The 22,410-nt window shown below is 47.3% G+C and overlaps 1 protein-coding gene across 1 annotated transcript in view; it reads right to left on the reverse strand.

Moving 5' to 3' along the window:
* The window catches only part of LOC123763246 (Enoyl-CoA hydratase, short chain 1), a 193,214-nt gene that overhangs the window by 125,421 nt on the left and 45,383 nt on the right, over positions 1-22,410 (reverse strand). The window contains 3 exon segments of the mRNA XM_045750353.2: positions 9,183-9,325; positions 13,575-13,714; positions 13,716-13,762. Coding sequence (XP_045606309.2) covers positions 9,183-9,325; positions 13,575-13,714; positions 13,716-13,762 — 330 coding nt within the window.

Genomic DNA, 22,410 nt, shown 5'->3' on the forward strand with positions numbered 1-22,410 from the left:
AGGTGAGGTGAGGGAGGGAGTGGCAGCCAGTGGTGGGCTGCCACTGCCTGTCACTGCCACTGCCACTCAGCATACCAACTTAGTGGCTCGTTATGGTGAACATGAATGTAGATACTTACATATAGCGTCTGTATATAGTGAATAAAAGCAAAAACAGTATTGTGGGAGGAGAATGTGGGTGAATCAGGTGACTTGAGGGAGGGAGAAAGTAGCAACCAGTGGCGGGCTGGCACTGGCACTGCCACTCAGCATGCTAACTTAGTGGTTCGTTATGGTTAACACGAATGTAGATACTTACATATAACGTCTGTATATAGTGAATAAAAACAAAAACAGTATTGTGGGAGGGGAATGTCGGTGAGTCAGATGACTTGAGGGAGGGCGTGAGTGGCTGGCTGGTACACGGCGGTCACTCCTCGTTACTTTTTGACTCATAATAGCTACTTAGTGGTTCGTTATGGTGAACAAAACATGCGGATACTTATATATAACCTGTGTATATAATGTAATAACCGACAAAGTATTTGTTCACTGATTGATGAACATACCTTGAGGTTACCTTGAGGTGCTTCCAGGGCTTAGTGTCCCCGCGGCCTGGTCGTCGACCAGGACTCCTGGTTGCTGGACTGATCAACCAGGCTGTTAGACGCGGCTGCTCGCAGCCTGACGTATGAGTCACAGCCTGGTTGATCAGGTATCCTTTGGAGGTGCTTATCCAGTTCTCTCTTAAACACTGAGGGGTCGGCCAGTTATGCCCCTTATGTGTAGTGGAAGCGTATTGAACAGTCTCGGGCCTCTGATGTTGATAGAGTTCTCTCTCAGAGTACCTGTTGCACCTCTGATTTTCAATGGGGGTATTCTGCACATCCTGCCATGCCTCCTGGTCTCATGTGATGTTATTTCTGTGTGCAGGTTTGGGACCAGCCCCTCAATTATTTTCCACGTATAAATTATTATGTATCTCTCCCGCCTGCGCTCAAGGAAGTACAGATTTAGGCTCTTTAGTCGGTCCCAGTAATTTAGATGTTTTACCGAGTGGATTCTAGCAGTAAAGGATCTCTGCACGCTCTCCAGGTCAGCTCTCCAACATAATTGAACCAACAATATGCACACCATATTTTTGAGTACAGCGATGATTCACTCATTTTATTATATAAATATATCAAACTACATACTATTGAATAATATTACAGCAAAAAAACTATGAAAAATCAATCAGAGACATTGAAATAATTAGGTAATTATCTCTTTGTGGAAACTCTGGCCTGACAGCTGGCGATCAACAGACCGCCTGGGACGCACGCTCAGTCAGCGCCTGATTTTTGCCAGACTTCCCCGCCCTATAGCGTGCAATATATGCCACTTACGATTTTTTTATTATTTTCACGTGATCAGTGAACACAAATTAACAGCTTAGGAAGAAAAAATAATTTTTGTTTTTTGTCAAAATTACATGCATCTGTGGGGAACAAAGGATATTACACCCCTAGCATGTTAAGGGTTAAGGTACTAATAAAAATATTAATAATGATTACGAAAAAAGTTTCCTAATGAGGAAAAGTTTTGCGAGTAGGAAAAGTATTTCTCTAGCAAAATAAGGCCTTCACTTGCTATTTTTATTAACCCTTTAACTGCGCAGCCTATAAATATGACACCCCCCCAGTGCACAGGAAATAAATTCTCTTGAAAAAATTCTTTTGTTTTTTAAAGTGTCAAAAACCCTTCCTCCAGTATGGGTATGTCAAAAAACCAGCGTTGAATGTAATGAAACGCCATTTTCTGGGCGAGTCCCGGAGGCTCCCCGGAGCTATCCCAGGCTGATATGCTAATGTCAGACTTTGGCATCAGTCATGTGTATGGAGTTCTTAGGCCTACCGGGGACCACGGCCAGAACCGGGGCCCCCTCAGAGAGGCAAGGGGAGCAATGGCCTATAGAAGCCCCCGTGTGGTTGGAAGCATTCTATGTCTGCCATCGACCGGAACAGGCACCCAGAAAGGTAAGCACCTCAAAACAAACCCCTATTCTGGTTAAAATTGCTACCAAAAACCGAACTAGTGGATAGAACTCCCCAACCGAAAACAAGCAAACTAGTGTGACGTCACACACCGCCGCGCCGCTGTCTGCACAGCTCCTCCCTCCTCGGGAGGTGGAAGGGGGAGCCCCAGACCCCCCGCGCCGGCTACCCACACCTCAGTTCTTGAGGCTGGATGTCAAAAACGCAAAAAACTGCCGACCGGAGGGAGGGAGGGATGCCGGGGAGCCTCGGGGACTCACCCAGAAAATGGCGTTTCATTACATTCAACGCTGGTTTTCTGAGGGGAGCCCCGTCGGCTCCCCGGAGCTAACTACCCACAGACAGAAAAAAGAGGGACTTACCCGGGAGGCGGTCGACGCTCGCTCCTCAACTCGAAGCCGAGACAACTGGCTGCAACCACCAACCCAAAGCAACACAGGCCCGACGAGGCCCAGGGACATTCACAAGGTAACGAGCAGCCAGGACCCTGTTCGACCGCCAAAATCCCCGCGCCCGAATATCAGACCAAGACATATTCCCAAAGACAGCAGCAAGAGCCGCAAACTTACGAACGTCATGGGCACAGGGATAGACCACAGGCTGGCTGGACTTAATAACCCTGCAGACGACCTGAGAGACCCGAACCCGCGAACAGGGAAGAAGGGAAACCGGATCAACCCACAGCGCGTCCCCGGACACAGAAGCTATGGCGCGCAAATAACGGCGAAGCGCCGCAACCGGACACAAAACATGATGCACCCCCGGCGTGACCAACCAAGCATCAACCACCCATGGACCCCTCCGGAACGCAGCAGTCTCATTCTTCGCCAGAAAAGAAGGAGACGGCTGCAAACGAACAAAACAATCACCACGACCAAAAGAGCAGAAACTCCTGCGCCGGAGGAGAGCATGAAGCTCCCCTACCCGACCCCCAGAGGCCAAAGACAACAAGAAAAGTGCCTTGGAAAAACAATCCTGGACCGAAGTGGCCACAACGAAACGAGGAGACGAAAGGAAAGTGAGCACTCTGTCCAAGGACCAGGACAGCTCAGGCGACGCATGAGCAGGCCGGAGGTGAAACAATGCACGAGACAGCTTGCGAAACGGCGCAGACGTAACATCGATACCGAAAGCAAGCTGAAGCGGCTCCGCCAGCGCCGCACGATACGTAGCGACAGTGTTAGGCATAAGATGACGGTCCTGAAACAACCATGAGAGGAAGGACAAGACCACCCGAACAGACAAGGAACTAACACGACGAAGACGCAAAAAGAAACGGAAGGACCGCCAGGAAACTTCATACTGCCGCCGAGAAGAAGCCCTCAGGTGGGACACCAACAAGGAGGCCACCTGATCACCATAGAGATGATGATAGACTCGAGTCAAAAAAACCACACGCGAAGACTCGAGGAGAAGATCAAACCAGCCACGTGACGTACCGGCCCGATCTGCTGAAAGAGGCGGAGCCGCGGGAAAACCCTCGGGTTCGGACACCGAGCAACCAGCGCCTGAAACCAAGGCTGGGCCGGCCACCAAGGGGCCAGAAGGACAACTCTCCCCTGGTAAGTCTCTAAGCGAGTCAGGACCTAGAGCAACAGCCGAACCGGGGAAAGAGGTACAGGAACCCCCACCTCGACCATTCTAGCCGAAACGCATCGACCCCGACGGCCTCGCGATCGGGGAAGGGCGCCGCATAAAAGGGAAGACGCCGCGACCACGCCGACGCGAAGAGGTCCACTTCGGGGCGCTTGAACGTCTGGCAAAGCCAACGGAAGGACTCGTCGTCGACCATCCACTCCGTGGAGAGGGGAACGAAGCGAGACAGGGCGTCGGCCAAGACGTTGGACACGCCCCGTACGTGAACCTCCAGGAGAGCCAAACCCCGAGAACTCAGCAGACGAGTCACCCGAAGCGACCAACCCCAAAGAGACAAGGACCACATCGAACCCCCACGGTTCAGGCAATGAACCACCGGAGAGTAGTCCGAATGGAGCCGAATCGTCGATCCTTTCCGGGAAGACCAACCCGGGACCCCCGGAAAACCAAGAAGTCCGACATCGGACGACAAGCCGCCGATGCAGCCTGAATAAACTGCGCCACGGCCGACTCCTCAAACAGAAGAGGACAAAAAGGTGAAGAACGCCTGAGAGCCAAAGCCCAAGCAGATTCCACGGAGGAACTCAGCACCGCCTGCCGACACGCGAGACGGGAAGCATAAAACAGGGAAACCGCATCCCGCAAAATCGGCGTGAACAGCTTCAACAAGGCAGCCGACGAACGCGCAGCCGAGGACAAGGTGCCGGACCCCGGGACGGACCCAAGCATCCCCACATCCTCCACGAGCCAATCCGAAGACAGCTCCAGGAGGGAAAAGAACCGCAATGCCGAAGCCAAAAGGCCCCGGGCGCGCAAGTCCTCCGCAACGAGCGCCGCCGAAAGGGAGGGAACCTGCACATGGAGCTGAATAACACCCACATCGCGGGGAAGGGCAGGGGCAAACAAGCACTCATTCAGGTACTCAAGTTCGCCCCCCAGGAAAACCTGAAGCACCGTGGAAGCTTCCCGCCACTCCAGCGTGCGGGAACGACAGAAGGAATGCCAGGAATCCAGACCAAACAAGGGGCAGTCTGCTAGCCAGGACGACTCCGGAACCTCGTAACCGAGCCAGAAAGGGAACGAAGTCCCAAACCTGAACGTGGCCGGATCCATTTCCGAGGCATAATCCGGATCACGCAGGAGGTAAGCTGCAAAGGCCGCTCGCACCACACCAGGTTGGATGCGATAAGCCGAAAACCTCCGGAAGGACGGAACCGACGTACCCGGGGGAACACGGAACCGAACCCGGGGAGGGGCCGACACCAAATCCAACTCGTACGCAGAGGGGGGAAAAGAAAACCCCACTCCTTGTAACAATAAGCCCCGCTCAGAGGGAAGAAAAACCCAGGCGGGGTCCAGCGGGGCCCAAGGCCCCCAAGTCAGCCCCTCCCCAGCCTCGAGGTCCTTCACCACAGGACTCGAGGCAGAGTCCTCTCCCCAAGCCCCGACCCCACAAGACAAGGACGGAGCAGCCGGAAAAGCTGGAGGAAGGGGGGCCCACTGGTCAGACCCTGAAGCTTCGGCCGGGAGACAAGACTCGAATGCCTCTGCCGCCCCCCCGGAAGGGGCATCCCCCGAAGCTGCCCGAGTCTCGAGATCAAGTAACCCCTGCTCCGACCCCGAAACCCTCAGACGCTTTGGGGCCGGAAGCAGGGGAGAGGGGACCAGAACGAACAGAAGGGGAAGGACGAGGAGGTGCGGACTGAACCAGGATCAAAGCGACCCCCACCCCCAAGTCCGGGTCTCGAAAAGCAAAGCGGGGCAGCCCCGGGGCATCCGGGGGAGCAACCAACCGAGCATGTTGCAACAGACGAAACCTAGACTGCAACGCATGCGCCGCCTGTACCCGAATAGAATCATCAGAGGATTGGGTAAATTGAGCCACAAGCAAGCAGCAACACTCACAGGACTCAGGGTCGAAAGTATCACCGACCCAACAGGCAGCGTGGCAGAGGCAAAAACAATGAGGGTCACCCTGAGACAAGGGGACCGAGCAACCCTCAAACTCGCACACAGCGAGTGGGGACTCCGGGGTCACATCCATCGGACCCACGTGCCCCCTAGGGGATCCCCAGGGTCCTGAGCGTTTACTTTAAGAGGACTCGCGCTCAGGTAGTCCCAGGCAGGGTGCTGCAAACCAGCACCCAAAACTACCAAGCAAACTTCTAAAGCTGAAACCCAGGGATGTGTACTCTCACGGGGACCTAGCAGGGGGCGCCACTGAGGAGAACAGTGGAAGGGCAAAAACAAACTGAATAAAATGACAGAACCCCCCACCAGGCAAAAACAAAAAGAAAAACAAAACCCCGCAAGAGGACAGCGAACCCCAAGGAACAGAGCCGGCCGCGATGTCGGGAAATACAAGCTGAGCAGCACCCTGCGCCCCTACCAGTGCAAACTGCCTCTTACCTGCCGGTAACAAGGGAGAACAGAACACCCAAGAGCCCAACAGGCGGCCGAAAAACCGAAAGGTAAAACGGACCAGCAGAGGCAAACCCCGAGGAGCCTGTGGAAGGTGGCCCCAAGGGCAGTACTTACAGGGCACCTAGGGTGTAACACCACTCTTTTGTACCACTACTATAATCGAACACCACAATAATGGATACTAAACTAATAATGTAAACACTACTTATCCTGAGTAACACTTCCCCATCGGTTGCACTTGATGACACTTATGAAACAGGGTAATGTGAGCTGACATATGATGGTTACACCGGAACCAAAAGATACACTGCCAATAAGGAAATGCTAACACAAGGATTAAATACGCTGCCACCATCAGCCTTTGACCATTGAAACTATATCAAGCAACGAGGCAAGAAACATTGCTTGACTTGGAGAGTACTTTCTATGACTGTCATTAATTATGAAAATGGTTGTCAGCCACTATATCCACAAGGCCAAGAGGATTCAACAATTGACACAGACGGGAAATTTAACATGAGTTTATTAAAGACCAAAATTATGTCAATCACCACTTATAAATCCTACTCTAACTTTGGCAAAAATTTAAGAAATTTGGACATGGAACAAAACCTCAGAGATCACACACAGTACCTTAAGACCTCTGTCTCTCCCTGGCTGAGATGTTCTTCACAGCCCTCTCTGGGCCCCGGTGTCCGGCACTCTGTCCTTACCAAGTCCCTACAGGACCTCTATATACAACCCCCAGAGAGGGAGGGGGAGATCTGCTGTTGCTACCTGCCCCAAGAATGTAAAAGATCGGCCACACGTGTACAAACACTCAAGAAATATGTCAATAAGCTTGTTTGACATTCACCATACACTCTTCAAGAGAGGAGTTATTAATTACGTGTGTGACTGACCTCTGACCTGGCCAAAAGGGGGAGATCCAGGGATGTTTACACATAAGAATCTGGAGTCTAATTCCCTTGCATGAAATATTACATACTTGAAACTATGCTGACTAAGACTAACCCAGGAATTTTTTTAATCAACATATAAGATAAACCGGAGGTCATCTGGGCTGACCTCTTGGAGAAGGCTTCCCTGGGTGTGAACTCTAAGGGGGGGTGGGGGTCCTGGGTGTTACAAGGGAAGGCAGCCCTATTCGCATGCAGCCCGAGTACTGAAGATAACTCCTGGCTCTCGCACCCACAAAACCAACACCACACGCAAAGCACAGTGTAGTAGCGACACCGGAGCCAGAGCACACGACTATCGCCTATAGCATCAGCCTCAAGAACTGAGGTGTGGGTAGCCGGCGCGGGGGGTCTGGGGCTCCCCCTTCCCCCTCCCGGGGAGGGGGGAGCTGCGCAGACAGCGGCGCGGCGGTGTGTGACATCACACTAGTTTGCTTGTTTTCGGTTGGGGAGTTCTATCCACTAGTTCGGTTTTTGGTAGCAATTTTAACCAGAATAGGGGTTTGTTTTGAGGCGCTTACCTTTCTGGGTGCCTGTTCCGGTCGATGGCAGACATAGAATGCTTCCAACCACACGGGGGCTTCTATAGGCCATTGCTCCCCTTGCCTCTCTGAGGGGGCCCGGTTCTGGCCGTGGTCCCCGGTAGGCCTAAGAACTCCATACACATGACTGATGCCAAAGTCTGACATTAGCATATCAGCCTGGGATAGCTCCGGGGAGCCGACGGGGCTCCCCCCAGAAAAATTTTGAACTTGAACTTACTTTGGCTGCTATGGGATCCGTAAGTTGGGGCGTGATGTCATCATTCCCCGTTCGCCCATGCAGTAAGCTCCCGGGACCGGTGGGGCGCCCGGAGCAGGGCGCGCGAGTTGCCGCGAATATATTTTTGTTCATTTTTTGTGCACAGTTCCAAATAAATTTTATTTGTTTTTACGTGCTAATCCTATGTATAATGAACATGTACACTATATTATGGCAGTAAAACATCCGTACTGTCTGAGGACACTGTTACGTGCATGACACTTGTGTACACATATGTTGCACATATTTACCATGTATCAATCTAATTTATGCATATATACAATCTATTTACAGACTATACACTGTCACACACTATATACATTCACCATCAACACATTCAGAACACCGCGAGTGTGAGCTGTCACACCCAGCCAGCCCTCCCTCACTCCTCCTACATCTTACTTGCCAACATTGCTCCTCCCACCATACTGTTATTGTATTTATTACACTATTTACACATGTTCTATATACCTATCTACATGTTTTATTTACCAGAACTATGCAAGTAAGCCGGTATTGTGTCCAAACAGTACAGTGGCCACCATACACTGCATGACAAATCACAAAGCAGACGACGCCACGATTACGTCACCTCCCTCACCAAAATAGCTCCTCACAACATACTCCTGGTGCTGTTATTACACTATTCCACACACACTGTATATATCTATGTACATGTGTGTTCCCCATAGCGAACCACGAAGCTAGTATGGTGAGCAAAACAAGAGTTTCTGCCACACAGTGAGGCTACCTCAATTCTCTCCCTTCCTCACCAAAATTCCTCCTTCCTACACAACGCTCATTATGACCACAATCCTGGTCACTAATACCTGTAAATGAATAATTGACCACAAGTTTATTTTGAAAAGGAACCTAAAAAGTCGTTTGAAGATCCCTAGATGGACGAAATAATGCTGTGGTGCTGTGGCTAGCGCTGTGAACATCGTGAACAGCATTGAATCACTGATTTGAATATTGTACCCAGTCATTATCACACTCAGGCTCTTCTATAATACTATCATGGCTAAATAAAACAGATTATATATATATTTTGCCAATACTAGGTGATGCTGTGGTCACACGCTGAACAGCAGTGCTGTGCGCTCATGCTGCGAGCGCCAGCCTTGGTTGCTCACTCACTACTGAGGCTCTGACACCCAGCAATGTGGACCATGATTTTTTTTTAAGACGGCGTCTGTTTGCAAGAGCCCTGAGAAAGCTGATTTGAACCACATGTATCCGTGGGAGTTTTGAATGGAATGTGAAAAATAAAAACACCCGGAGGCGCATTGCGCACCTGAAGCCTGGGCCTGCAGGTGCGTTGCGCAGTTAAAGGGTTAAACATATTTGAATAGGACACTAAATTATAAGACAAATCACATCTCACCCCACGCATTTGCTTCTTGTGCTGATATCATATCTCCGGTTAGACACATCTGCATGGAGCGAGATTTGCCAATAGCTTTTGTAAGACGTTGAGTGCCGCCTGCCCCTGGAATTGTTCCAATTGCAATTTCTGGTTGGCCAAACCTAAGCAAAAAAAAATTAAACGTCAAATCAACTCAATAATTATAAATTTCTAATACAATCTCCAATATTATCATTTTTAATTAACAAGCAGAGTTAATAGCAAGAATAAAAAAAAAAGACATTAATAAACACCTCAGCATTCCAAGGACATTAAAATGAGTCATCCGTACTCTGACAGATAAACCTTCCGATGATGTTTAAACACATCATCCATGTTTAAATTCATTAAAATAACCTTTTCTGTAGGGAGCCCCTACGACTCCCTGGAGCTTATCGGGCTAATGTATGTTATATTAGACCAGGACATTAGCTAAGGAGTTCAGACCTACCAGGGACCAGCGCCAGAACCTGGCCCCTTCAGAGAGGTTTCAGGGAGCATTAGCCCTGGAAAACCCCCTTGTGGTTGGGGTTTTCCTTATCTGCCATCGACCGGGGTTAGGCACCCAGAAAGGTAGGCATAACAAAACAAACCCCGATGGTAAAAAACAAAACAAAAACTGAACAGAGAGGTAGAAACTCCCTACAATCCCAAGGAAACAAGCAAACAAGCAAATATCACACTTTACTGCCGCGCCGATCATCCGCGCAGCCCTCCCCGCCCCGAGAGGGGGAGGGGGAAGCCCCGGACCTCACCGAGCCGGCTGCCTAGCATCAGTTTGTAAGCTAATGTCAACTGGGATAGACGCTTCTCTGGCCTCAGTTTCCTAGGCGGTGTTTGCCTTGTGTGGCGTTCACTGCCGTGTGTTGTGTTGTGCGGCGGCCAGGTGTTCCTCATCAATACCAGGGTTGCATGCGCTTAGGGGCTTCCTTCCCTAAGTGTCCTGTGAGTACTGCCCCAGCGTGTCAGGGTTATCTTCCCTGGGGCGTTCGGGAACCATTCTCGTAGAGGTTCTTGCTGCTCGGCATTTGCCTCGCCCTTGGGGCGAGGCAATTTGTCACTGTTAAACATCATGTTATTTTCTGCTGCCCCGTCGAAAACTTTATTAATATCTGCTTGTAGTTTTTCAATGTCTTCAACAGAGGTAAGGGGGACCAGGGAATCCGAACTGAGGCCAGGTCCATCGGCAAGGCATAAGCCAGGTCACGCAGGAGGTATGTAGAAAGGGTCTCACAAAGAACCTGCGAGGTAGGACACCTCCAGAAAGATGCTCCCGGCATGTGCAAAGGCCTCCAGAAGCAAACCTTAGGGAGAGCCACAGGCAAATCCAACCCATGGGAGGAAGGAGGGTACGAAAACCCCACACCCTACAACCAAAGACCCTCCATGGAAGACGCTAGGAACCACAAAGGGTCAAAGGTGACCCACAACCCGATGTCCAACTCTTCCCAAGCTCTAGAAACTGAAGATGAGAGAGCCCCCGGGCTGGGCCATCGTCCATAGCCAGGGGCCCGGAAGACCAGCGGAGTTCAGGGGAAGCTTCGAAGGAAAGGGCCAGCTAGTCAGAAGGTCCTGAAACCTAAGCGGGACAGAGGCTCAACTCCCTCCGTGCCCAAAAACAGAAGGAGCGACCCCTGAAGCGACCCAAGCCACAGACTGAGCTAAATTCTGCTCGGGGAAGGACTAGAGGAGAGCAAACCATGCCCAAATGGGGAAGGAAGAGGAGGTCCAGACAGAGCCTATGTCGAATTGACAAACACCTCCAAATTCAGGTCCCTAAAAACCAAATGGGGCAGCGCCTGGGCTTCTGAACAAGCACACAACCTAGACCACTGTAGCACAGAAACCTAACACAAAAAGCAGTCGCTGCCTGGTAAGCTTGATCATCATCAGGAGGGCTAGTAAGAAGAGCAACGTGACAGGAGCACTCCCCGCACAACTCAGGGTCAAAGGTGTCACCGACCCAACAGGCAGCATGGTGGAGACAGAACAAAGGAACATCGCTATGTGGCATCGAACATGTACACCATTCAAACTCGCATACAGCAAAGGCGGGGCTCAGGAGGAATATTCATGGCCCCCCGAGCCCATGGGATTACCATACACATACATAACATGCAAGAATCAGCCACCATTTCCAAAGAAAACCACTGAGGCCAGAGGGACAGTGGCAGACCCAGCACACATCAGAGAACTGGTGGCGGTGCAACTAATGAGCCGCGGCCTGCCTCCTTCTCACCCCAAACCAGGGGGAGAGAGGGGCAAATGAGCGGGTGCTGGGTTATAAAATTTTTGGTTATAACACGTTTGATATTTGTTTACATAGTTTGGGGAGATCAAAAGCCATTTTTGAGTGTCAGTACCAGTAGCAGCCAGCTCTGTTTTGTCTTGCTGACTTTTTGGGTGATTTCCTTGGTGGTGGCAAAAATGAATAACTTAAAATGGCGCTGGCACTCAAGAGAATACAGATTCAGGCATTTTAGTCGTTCCCAATAGTTTACATGTTTTACAGAGTGGCTTCTAGCAGTAAAGGATCTCTGCATGCTCTCCAGGTCTGCAATTTCTCCAGCTTTGAAAGGGGGGTCATTGTGCAACAGCACAATGAGAGCACTAGCATCTTGAAGTGTCATCATTGGTATAGTATCTCTAGTTTGAAAAGTTCTTGTTATCCAACCTGTCATTTTTCTTGCAGTTGTGACGGCTACTTTATTGTGTTTTTTTGAGGGTAAGGTCTTCCGACACGAGTACACAAGTCCTTACCACTGCTTTTTCATTTGATGTTATGATTTGACTGCAATTTGTACATGGTTTCTGTTTTTATATTTTAATTTTTTCCATAGCGCAGAAGCTGGAACTTATCTTCATTTAATAAATGACTTTTGCAAGATTAAAATTGGAATACACAGCAGTTGTACGGTGCCCAAATTTCAAGAAGCACATAAATAAACTGGAAAAAGTGCAATGGCATGTTCCATATGGCTTCAGGAACTGAAAAACAAGAGTTAAGAGGAGAGGCTAGAGGCGTTAAACATGCCAAAACTAAAAGATAGTATTTTATAAGTGGTGATCTTATCACCTCTTTTTCTTTTAACAGGAATAGACGAAATTGACAAAGAGGAATTCCTGACACCAACAACTTACCGATCAAGAGAACACAGATTCAAGCTAAGGAAACAAAGGTGCCGAAAAAATATTAGAAAGTTTTCTTTAGCAAACAGAGTGGTAGATGGTTGGAGCAAGTTAAGTGAGAAGGTGGTGGAAGCCAAAACCATCATTGGTTTCAAAGCGTTATACTACAAAGAGTACTGGGAAGACGGGACACCATGAGCATAGCTCTCATCCTGCAACTACACTTGGGTAATTACACTTAGATAATTACACACAATGAGCATCAGCATATAGCAAGGCTGACGAACACCCTTCAAACTCTCATGCAGCAAGAGTGGACTCAATTGGTCGATCCATTATGAGCCACACAGGGGTTACCAGGACCTAAAAGATCTTAACCAAGAAGGACACCCAGGCACCAGATATGTTCGCATGATGAACAGAAACCAAACGCAGACTAATGGATAAATTCTGCTACAATGGGGTATCCACAGCATTCCATATGAACAAAGGAACAATCCCTAGCACACCCCACAAAAAACTAACAGAACACACCCAACCATAGGATCACACAGAGGAGGCAACAACTTGTGCACTACCTACAGCGAGGCTCTCGACCCCAATGGCCTGGCCTCTTGGAGGTGAACTCCCAAACACACCATCACTGGTGTGTCCATAGGGAAAGGAAGATCCCTATGAACACACCAGATCCATTCAAATACCGCCCTGTCCCATTAAAATACCTATACAATCAATTTTATTTATTTTTTTTTTGAGATATATACAAGAGTTGTTACATTCTTGTACAGCCACTAGTACGCGTAGCGTTTCGGGCAGGTCCCTGGAATACGATCCCCTGCCGTGAAGAATTGTTTTTTCATCCAAGTACACATTTTACTGTTGTGTTAAACAGAGGCTACAGTTAAGGAATTGCGCCCAGTAAATCCTCCCTAGGCCAGGATATGAACCCATGACATAGCGCTCGCGGAACGCCAGGAGTGTGTCTTACCACTACACCACGGAGACTGTAATTCTTGAAGCCAGATAAACTGTTCATCTTCATTCAAGCTGGCAGCCCATTCTACTCGTACACATTATTTTTAAACCAGTACTGAACTTCACTGTATCCACCCCATCCCCCCTCCTGCATTTTAATATTTTTTCTCAAGAGATATCTTGTTGCAAGGCACATTAGATATTACACAAAAAAATTCTAAAATATTTTAAGCCATCACAGTCAAAGAGGTAGAATAATATCCTTACTTTGCTTTCTCTCCAGCCAAGATAATATCACACATCATAGCCAGTTCACAGCCTCCACCAAGAGCATATCCATTCACTGCAGCTATGATTGGCTTCTTGGCTTTGCTCACAGCATCCCAGTTACCAAGAAAGTTCGTACCAGTAGCATTCTACAAATCTTCTGTTCTGCATCTCCTTTATATCAGCACCTGAAATTCAAAATACAGATACAGATACTTCAACATTTTTAATGGCATAAAATGACTATTTCAAATTGTGGAATATTCCCTCCATGCATGCTGGAATTGAAATCAGGATATACAAAAGGAAGGAAGGAAGGAAGAGTAGGAAAATAAAAGCAAGAATGTGAATGATCATAAATGTGAGCATAATTACCCCATGTACTCACCTAGTTGTGCTTGCGGTTTACAGAGCAGTTGAGCTCTGGCTCATTGTCCCGAAAGTGTAATTACCTAAGTGTAGATACAGGATGAGAGCTACGCTCGGTGTCCCGTCTGCCCAGCAATGTCATATAACACTTTGAAACTACTGTACTGACGTTTTTAGCCTCCATCACTTTCTCACATAATTTGTTCAACCATCTACCACTCTGTTTGCAAAAGAAAACTTTCTAATATTTTTGGGGCACAGTCACATAATTCCCCTGAAAGCTGCCTCTTCCAACCACATTCAACACCTTAATGCTACTATCCATCTCTACAACAGCATAAACCAGACAGCTGGCCAGACATCTGTCTGGATACTCTCCACCCGGCCACCTTCCACCAACCCCGTGAGCCCCGGCTAAGTGTGTTTGCCGGTGACCCGTTAGCGCCCACTAACTGCTCATTATCTCGCCGGCTTCTCGTCAACAATTGCACTGACACCAGATGTGACGTCACCAGTGGGCGTATATATATAGATCTGCTGATGGCCTAAGAAGACAGTCTACTCTCTGGTGCTCCTGGGATGCTCACGTCTTCCCCTTCACTCGCTGTTATTTCCTGCTACAATGTGTGATGGTGATCGTGTGGATTATGTACACAATTTAAGTCATCATTATTTTCTTTGCAAGTAGAGTAGCATATTCATTTGGGTTTTTATTATAAAAGAATGTGTAATTGCCAAATATTGTTTCAGGAATTATTATTTTATGTTTAAGGTTACAGTAAATTGTTTTAATTTTTCATATGTTTATTGTTTAACCCTTAAACTGCGCAACACATCATACGATGTGTTGAGTAACTTGCTATAAATTGCGCATCACATCATATGATGTATTGGAGTACTACGCAAGATTTAAATGTCCCACAGATACACAGGGTTCACCTCACCTTCATCAGGGCTCTTGTAAACAGACACTATTTTTTTTTTAAATCGTGGGCCAAATTTCCGGGAGTGAGGGGTCTCAGTACCGAGTGAGCCACCAAGCCTGATGCACGCAGCATAAGCTCACAGCACTGCTGTTCAACTTGTGACCACAGCATCGCCTAAAAATGCCATAATATATATGTTCATGCCATTATTTAGTGATGATATTATTACAGTAGACCCCTTACTGCGATAAAAATTACCAGGATTCTGATAATATCAGGATTGTTGTGATAATTAGCGCTGTAGTGGGAAGAGTAATCTTGGTGGGGAGGGAGGTAGCATTGTCTGCTGACTCTGTGTGACCACCTTTTACTGTCTGGACTCACTATACCAGCTTAGTTGTTCGCTATGGTAAACAAAACATGCAGATACTTATATATAACATCTGTATATGGTGAATAAAGGCAAAAACAGTATTGTGGGAGGAGAATGGTGGCGAGTCAGGTGAGGTGAGGGAGAAAGGAAGTGGCAGCCAGTGGCGGGCTGCCAGTGGCGGGCTGCCAGTGGCGGGCTGCCACTGGCTGCCACTGCCACTCAGGCATACCAACTTAGTGGTTCGTTATGGTGAACACGAATGTAGATACTTATATATAACATGTATACACAGTGTAATAACAGCAAAAGGAGTGTGGGGGAGAAGCTATTTTGGTGATGGGGGTGGCAACATCTGCATGATTTGTCATGTTGGTTGTGGTAGTAACTATGCTCTTTGGGCACTATACAGGCTTAGTTGAACAGTTATGGTGAACAAAACATGTAGATACTTATATATAGTGTGTGTGTGTGTATATAGGGTAATAACACCACAAACAGTATTGTTGGGGGTGAAATTTTAGTGCGTCTGACCTTGAATGTGTGAGGGAGGCAGCCGCCAGCTCACTGTGTGTAGTAACGTCTCTTAGTGCCTGAACTAACTATATCAGTTTAGTTGTACAGTCGTGGTGAACATAACATGTAGATACAGTACAACCTCGATTCAACGTACCCCGATTCAACGAATCTCCGGCTAGTTCGCACACTTTTCAGGCCAAATTTGCTCACCCGGTTCGACGAACAATGGTTCACCTAAGCGAGGGATGTTCGGATTTGCTTACGATGTCCAGACAGAGTTCACAGACTGGTGGAAAACTTTCCCATTCTATCACAGATTACAATTAATAATTCTCTCATATGATAAGTTGGACCACACAAGTGGACCACACATGTGGACCACAAGTGGTCCACAAGCTTACGATTTTGGGACAGAGTTCACAGAGTGGTGGAAAACTTTCTCATTCTATCACAGTTAATAATTCCTTCATAAGAAGTTGGATCACACAAGTGAACCATATGAACCAAACACCAGCCAAAATGGTCCACACAAACACCAGCCAAAATGGTCCACACAAACACCAGCCAAAATGGTCCACACAAACACCAGCCAAAATGGTCCACACAAACACCAGCCAGTGATCCACACAAGTGAACAACTGAGTTTCCATGATTTTCGTTCACTGATTTGGGGCACACGTATCTTTGTACATTAATTTAAAGGATGAAGCGTGATTACCTAGCTACATGTGGTAAAATCTCCTTATAGACATTTTCTGTGATGAAACAAGATGAGTGAGGGTGGACAGATAAGGGAATACTGTACTGTAAACCTCAATTTACAGTGAGGTTTCAGTCTTTTCGTCTGTGTGTCGTCATAGTTCAGTGACCCATGACTTTTGAAAGTTTCATATTAATAAATAATTTCTAAAACTAGTGTTTTAATAGCTTTTTATTACCCTAATTAATGGGGCATTAGGTTCCAATTTGCCCCAAAAATGCAATAAATGAAAACTCGTTCGATTTCAATCAAACTTTTTTGACAAGTTCTATATGAAAAGTGTTTCATCTGGTCCAAGTTTCAGCATCGTAGCATAAATAGGAAGGGAGAAAAAAAATATTGAAGTAGTTGTGAAAATTATGCAAAAATGGTCAAAATCGATTATCAATCAAAAGTGTCAACTGAAATCATAACTACGACTCTTTGCTATCACAATAGCATATATTAAACAAATATTATAATTAGTTTAATTGGAAAAAAATTTAAGAAAAAAAAAAAAAGGATTTTCTTTCTTTTTTCAAAAAATTTTTTTTTTCATTTTTTGGGGGGCGATTTGCATCAAACTTACACACCTGACTGTACGTAAGCCTATCTGTAAGGATGCCAATTTTGGAGAAAATTGGTTGATGTCAACCTCAGCCACAGATTTTAGAACCTTAGACTTTATTCATTTCTGTTTTTTTTCAATTGACACAAACGTTTACAAAACCGATTCATTTTTTATTCAATTTACATGAAACTTACACATTATATGTGGAGGGCATGTCTCTACATTGGGGGGCTTTCATTTTTCTCTAAGTTTATTTATTGATTTTATAATAGCAATAAACATGCCATATTTGCAAAAAAATTTTGGGGAACTTTGAACATTTGTATTAGGAAAACTAAAGATGTTTTGGAAATTCTAAAGCCCCAAATCCTTTATTATATGCTAATGTGTCAGAAAAGTGTCACAGAATAATTATATCTGAAACGTGTGTTCTGAAGTGTGGACTTGAAAATGTGTAAAAAACGTTGAAAAAAAAACAAAAAAACTCCCTTTCTATTTACGCTGCAGTACTGAAACTTGAGACAATTTAAGCACTTTTCATATACAACTAGAAAATTAATATTGGTTGACATTGAACAACTTTCACTATAATACTCAGACGCCCCCTTAAACTAAACTAAATAAAACCGAAAATATACTGTAATATGATAGACATCTGCTCTTTGAGAAATTACTGTATGTTATTGGAACAACTCCAGCGTGAGTGAGTGGACGGGTCTAATCCCTGTACACACAGCATCATGTGTGTTTGATCCCTCCCTCCCTCCCTCTCTCCATCCCTCCCTCTCTCCATCCCTCCCTCTCTCCATCCCTCCCTCCCTCTCTCTCTCCATCCCTCCCTCCCTCCCTCTCTCTCTCCATCCCTCCCTCCCTCCCTCTCTCTCCCTTTCTCCATACCTCCCTCCCTCCCTCTCTCCATCCCTCCCTCCCTCTCTCTCTCCCTTTCTCCATCCCTCCCTCCCTCTCTCCATCCATCCCTCCCTCTCTCCATCCATCCCCTTTCTCCCTCCATCCATCCAGAATTGAAGAAACAAATAAAGTTAAAAAAAAGTTAACTGGGTCAGAGTTAGGGTTATCACCGAGTCGGTCCCTTCACCACCACCGACACCTTCCCCCCCCCCCCCCCCCCACCCCTACAGCCCATACACACACACACCCTCAAATCATCCATCCTTCCATCCCTCCCTCCATCCTTCCATCAATCCATCTCCATCCTCTCCTTCCCTGGCTCCCTCCCAAGCTCTGCCTGCCTCCCTCCGTGCCTGTCTCCCTCCATGCCTGCGTCCCTCCCTGCCTCTCCCTCACAAGCTCTGCCTGCCCGCCTCCCTTCCTGCCTACCTCCCTCCCAATCTCTGCCTCCCTCCCAAGCTCTGCCTGCCTGCCTGCCTGCCTGCCTGCCTGCCTGCCTGCCTGCCTGCCTGCCTGCCTGCCTGCCTGCCTCCTCCCTGCCTGCCTGCCTGCCTGCCTGCCTGCCTGCCTGCCTGCCTGCCTCCCTGCCTGCCTCCCTGCCTGCCTCCCTGCCTGCCTCCCTGCCTGCCTCCCTGCCTGCCTGCCTGCCTGCCTGCCTGCCTGCCTGCCTGCCTGCCTGCCTGCCTGCCTGCCTGCCTGCCCATCCACCCACCAGTCAGCCATCACTGACACAATGAGTGCATTTGGAGCCGACATGGTGCACGGATGTTCCTTGATTGTGCCGATATGTCCAACAAAGTCGCGGAATGAACACTCCAGCCTCTTGACAAATCAAAATATAGTGTTAAAATTAAAGCTGCAGTAATTTTAGTGTACAATAGTTTTCATAAACTTTATTGTAGTACTCAGCATACAACAGAACTACTCAACACAGTGTTAACGGCATAATACACTAAAGTATGTATTTACTGTACAGCATTCACAACTCCATGAGACTTCAAGATGGACTTAACTCCAACAATAAGGTAAATAACAAATGTAACAGTATTTGTTAGTAGAGTAATAATATATAGGTACAGTATATAATATGATAATGCATTTTTATTGTCTACAAGAAAAATAAAGACACTGATGCAAACGCCTCCTGAAGGTCACCTCTTGCAACGAATCCAACGCTCCAACGAACTGGGGTCGGTCCCATATAGTACGTTGAATCGAGGTTGTACTGTACTTATATATAACGTCTGTATACAGTATAGTGAATACAAGCAAAAACAGTATTATGGGAGGGGAATGTGGGCCAGTCAGGTGAGGTGAGGGAGGGAGGAAGTGGCAGCCAGTGGCGGGCTGCCACTGGCTGCCACTGCCACTCAGCATACCAACTTAGTGATTCATTATGGTGAACACGAATGTAGATACAATACAACCTCAATTCAACGCACCCCGATTCAACGAATCTCCGGCTTTTTCGCACACTTATCAGGCTGGATTTACTCACCCAGTTCGACAAACAATGGTTCACCGAAGTGGGGGATGTTTGGATTTGCTTACGATGTCGAGACAGAGTTCACAGGCTGGTGGAAAACTTTCTTATTCTATCACAGATTACAATTAGTAATTCACTCATATGACAAGTTTGATCACACAAGTGGTCCATACAAGTGGTCCACAAGTGGTCCACAAGTGGTCCACAAGCTTACGATGTTGGGACAGAGTTCACAGAGTGGTGGAAAACTTTCCCATTATATCACAGGTTACAATTAATAATTACTTCATAAGATAAGTTGGATCACACAAGTGGACCACTCAACAAGTGAACCATATGAACCAAACACCAGCCAGAATGGTCCACACAAGAAGTGACGCATATTAACCAAATACCAGCCAGAGTGGTCCACACAAGTGAACGACTGAGTTTCAATGATTTTCGTTCACTGATTTGTGGCACACGTATCTTTGTAAATTAATTTAAAGGCTGAAGCACGAATAGCTAGCTAATGTGTTGAAGTCTTCTTATATACATTTTCTGTGATGAAACAAGATAAGTGAAGGTGGACAGATAAGGGAAGAGTGTACTGTAAACCTCACTTTACAGTGAGTTTCACTCACTTTCGTCTGTGTCGTCATAGTTCATTGACCCATGACTTTGAACGTTTCAAATTAATAAATCATATCTAAAACTGGTGTTTTAATAACTCTTTATTATCCTAATAAAACTAAACTAAATAAAACCAAAAATATACTGTAATACGATAGCTATCTGCTATTTGAGAAATTATTCATGTTATTGGCGGCTTACAAGTCCAGCGCGAGTGGACAGGTCTATTCCGTGTGCACACAACACCATGCTTGTTTTGTTCGATTTCGTCGCCATAGTTCAGTGACTTACAGCTTCGAAATAATCAAATTAATAAATCAGTTCTAAAATAAGTATTTTTATAGCTCTTATTATCGTAATAATGTTGCTAAACTAAATATAGAAGCCAAAAATATATAATTTGATGTAAATCCAATATTTGAGAGAAATTTATGTTACTGGAAATCGAACACAACACCATGCTTGTTTTGTTCGATTTCGTCACCACAGTTTAGTGACCTACGGCTTCGAAATAATGAAATTAATAAATCGGTTCTAAATTAAATAAATTATTTTTTATATCTCTTATTATCGTAATAATGTTGCTAAACTAAATATATAACCCCAAAATATATAATTTGATGTAAATCCAATACTTGAGAGAAATTTATGTTACTGGATCTGGCTTAAACACCAGCCTACTGTAGGGTGTACGTATAGACCTAGTCTGCATTCGTACAGTATGCACCCAGTGCCCTTAACTTTGTCTGCGATTGACGTACAGTATTTAACCGCCAGTGGAAGAATAATCATGGATTTTTTTTTTTACTACAGCTGTATTGATATGCAACAAAATGTCTCAGGGGTTTACTAATAGTGCCTCATTAATGCCAAAAAACCAGCGTTGAATGTAATGAAACGCCATTTTCTGGGCGAGTCCCGGAGGCTCCCCGGAGCTATCCTAGGCTGATATGCTAATGTCAGACTTTGGCATCAGTCATGTGTATGGAGTTCTTAGGCCTACCGGGGACCACTGGCCAGAACCAGGCCCCCTCAGAGAGGCAAGGGGAGCAATGGCCTATAGAAGCCCCCATGTAGTTGGAAGCATTCTATGTCTGCCATCGACCGAAACAGGCACCCAGAAAGGTAAGCGCCTCAAAACAAACCCCTATTCTGGTTAAAATTGCTACCAAAAACCGAACTAGTGGATAGAACTCCCCAACCGAAAACAAGCAAACTAGTGTGACGTCACACACCGCCGCGCCGCTGTCTGCGCAGCTCCCCCCTCCCCGGGAGTGGGAAGGGGGAGCCCCAGACCCCCCGTGCCGGCTACCCACACCTCAGTTCTTGAGGCTGGACGTCAAAAACGCGAAAAACCGCCGACCGGAGGGAGGGAGGGATGCCGGGGAGCCTCAGGGACTCACCCAGAAAATGGCGTTTCATTACATTCAACGCTGGTTTTCTGGGGGGAGCCCCGTCAGCTACCCGGAGCTAACTACCCACAGACAGAAAAAAGAGGGACTTACCCGGGAGGCGGTCGTTGCTCACTCCTCAACTGGAAGCCGAGACAACTGGCTGCAACTGCCGTCCCAAAGCAACACAGGCCCGACGAGGCCCAGGGACATTCACAAGGTAACGAGCAGCCAGGACCCTGTTCGACCGCCAAAATCCCTGCGCCCGAATATCAGACCAAGACATATTCCCAAAGACGGCAGCAAGAGCCGCGAACTTACAAACGTCATGGGCACGGGGATAGACCGCAGGCTGGCTGGACTTAATAACCCTGCGGACGACCTGGGAGACCCGAACCCGCGAACAGGGAAGAAGGGAAACCGGATCAACCCACAGTGCGTCCCCGGACACAGAAGCTGTGGCGCGCAAATAACGGTGAAGCGCCACAACCGGACACAAAACATGATGCACCCCCGGCCTGACCAACCAAGCATCAACCACCCATGGACCCCTCCGGAACGCAGCAGTCTCATTCTTCGCCAGAAAAGAAGGAGACGGCTGCAAACGAACAAAACAATCACCACGACCAAAAGAGCAGAAACCCCTGCGCCGGAGGAGAGCATGAAGCTCCCCTACCCGACCCCCAGAGGCCAAAGCCAACAAGAAAAGTGCCTTGGAAAAACAATCCTGGACCGAAGGGGCCACAACGAAACGAAGAGATGAAAGGAAAGAGAGCACTCTGTCCAAAGACCAGGACGGCTCAGGCGACGCATGAGCAGGCCGGAGGTGAAACAATGCACGAGACAGCTTGCGAAACGGCGCAGACGTAACATCGATACCGAAAGCAAGCTGAAGCGGCTCCGCCAGCGCCGCACGATACGAAGCGACAGTGTTAGGCATAAGA

This window comes from Procambarus clarkii, chromosome 49 (assembly GCF_040958095.1).
Source record: "Procambarus clarkii isolate CNS0578487 chromosome 49, FALCON_Pclarkii_2.0, whole genome shotgun sequence".
Lineage (NCBI taxonomy): Eukaryota > Metazoa > Arthropoda > Malacostraca > Decapoda > Cambaridae > Procambarus > Procambarus clarkii.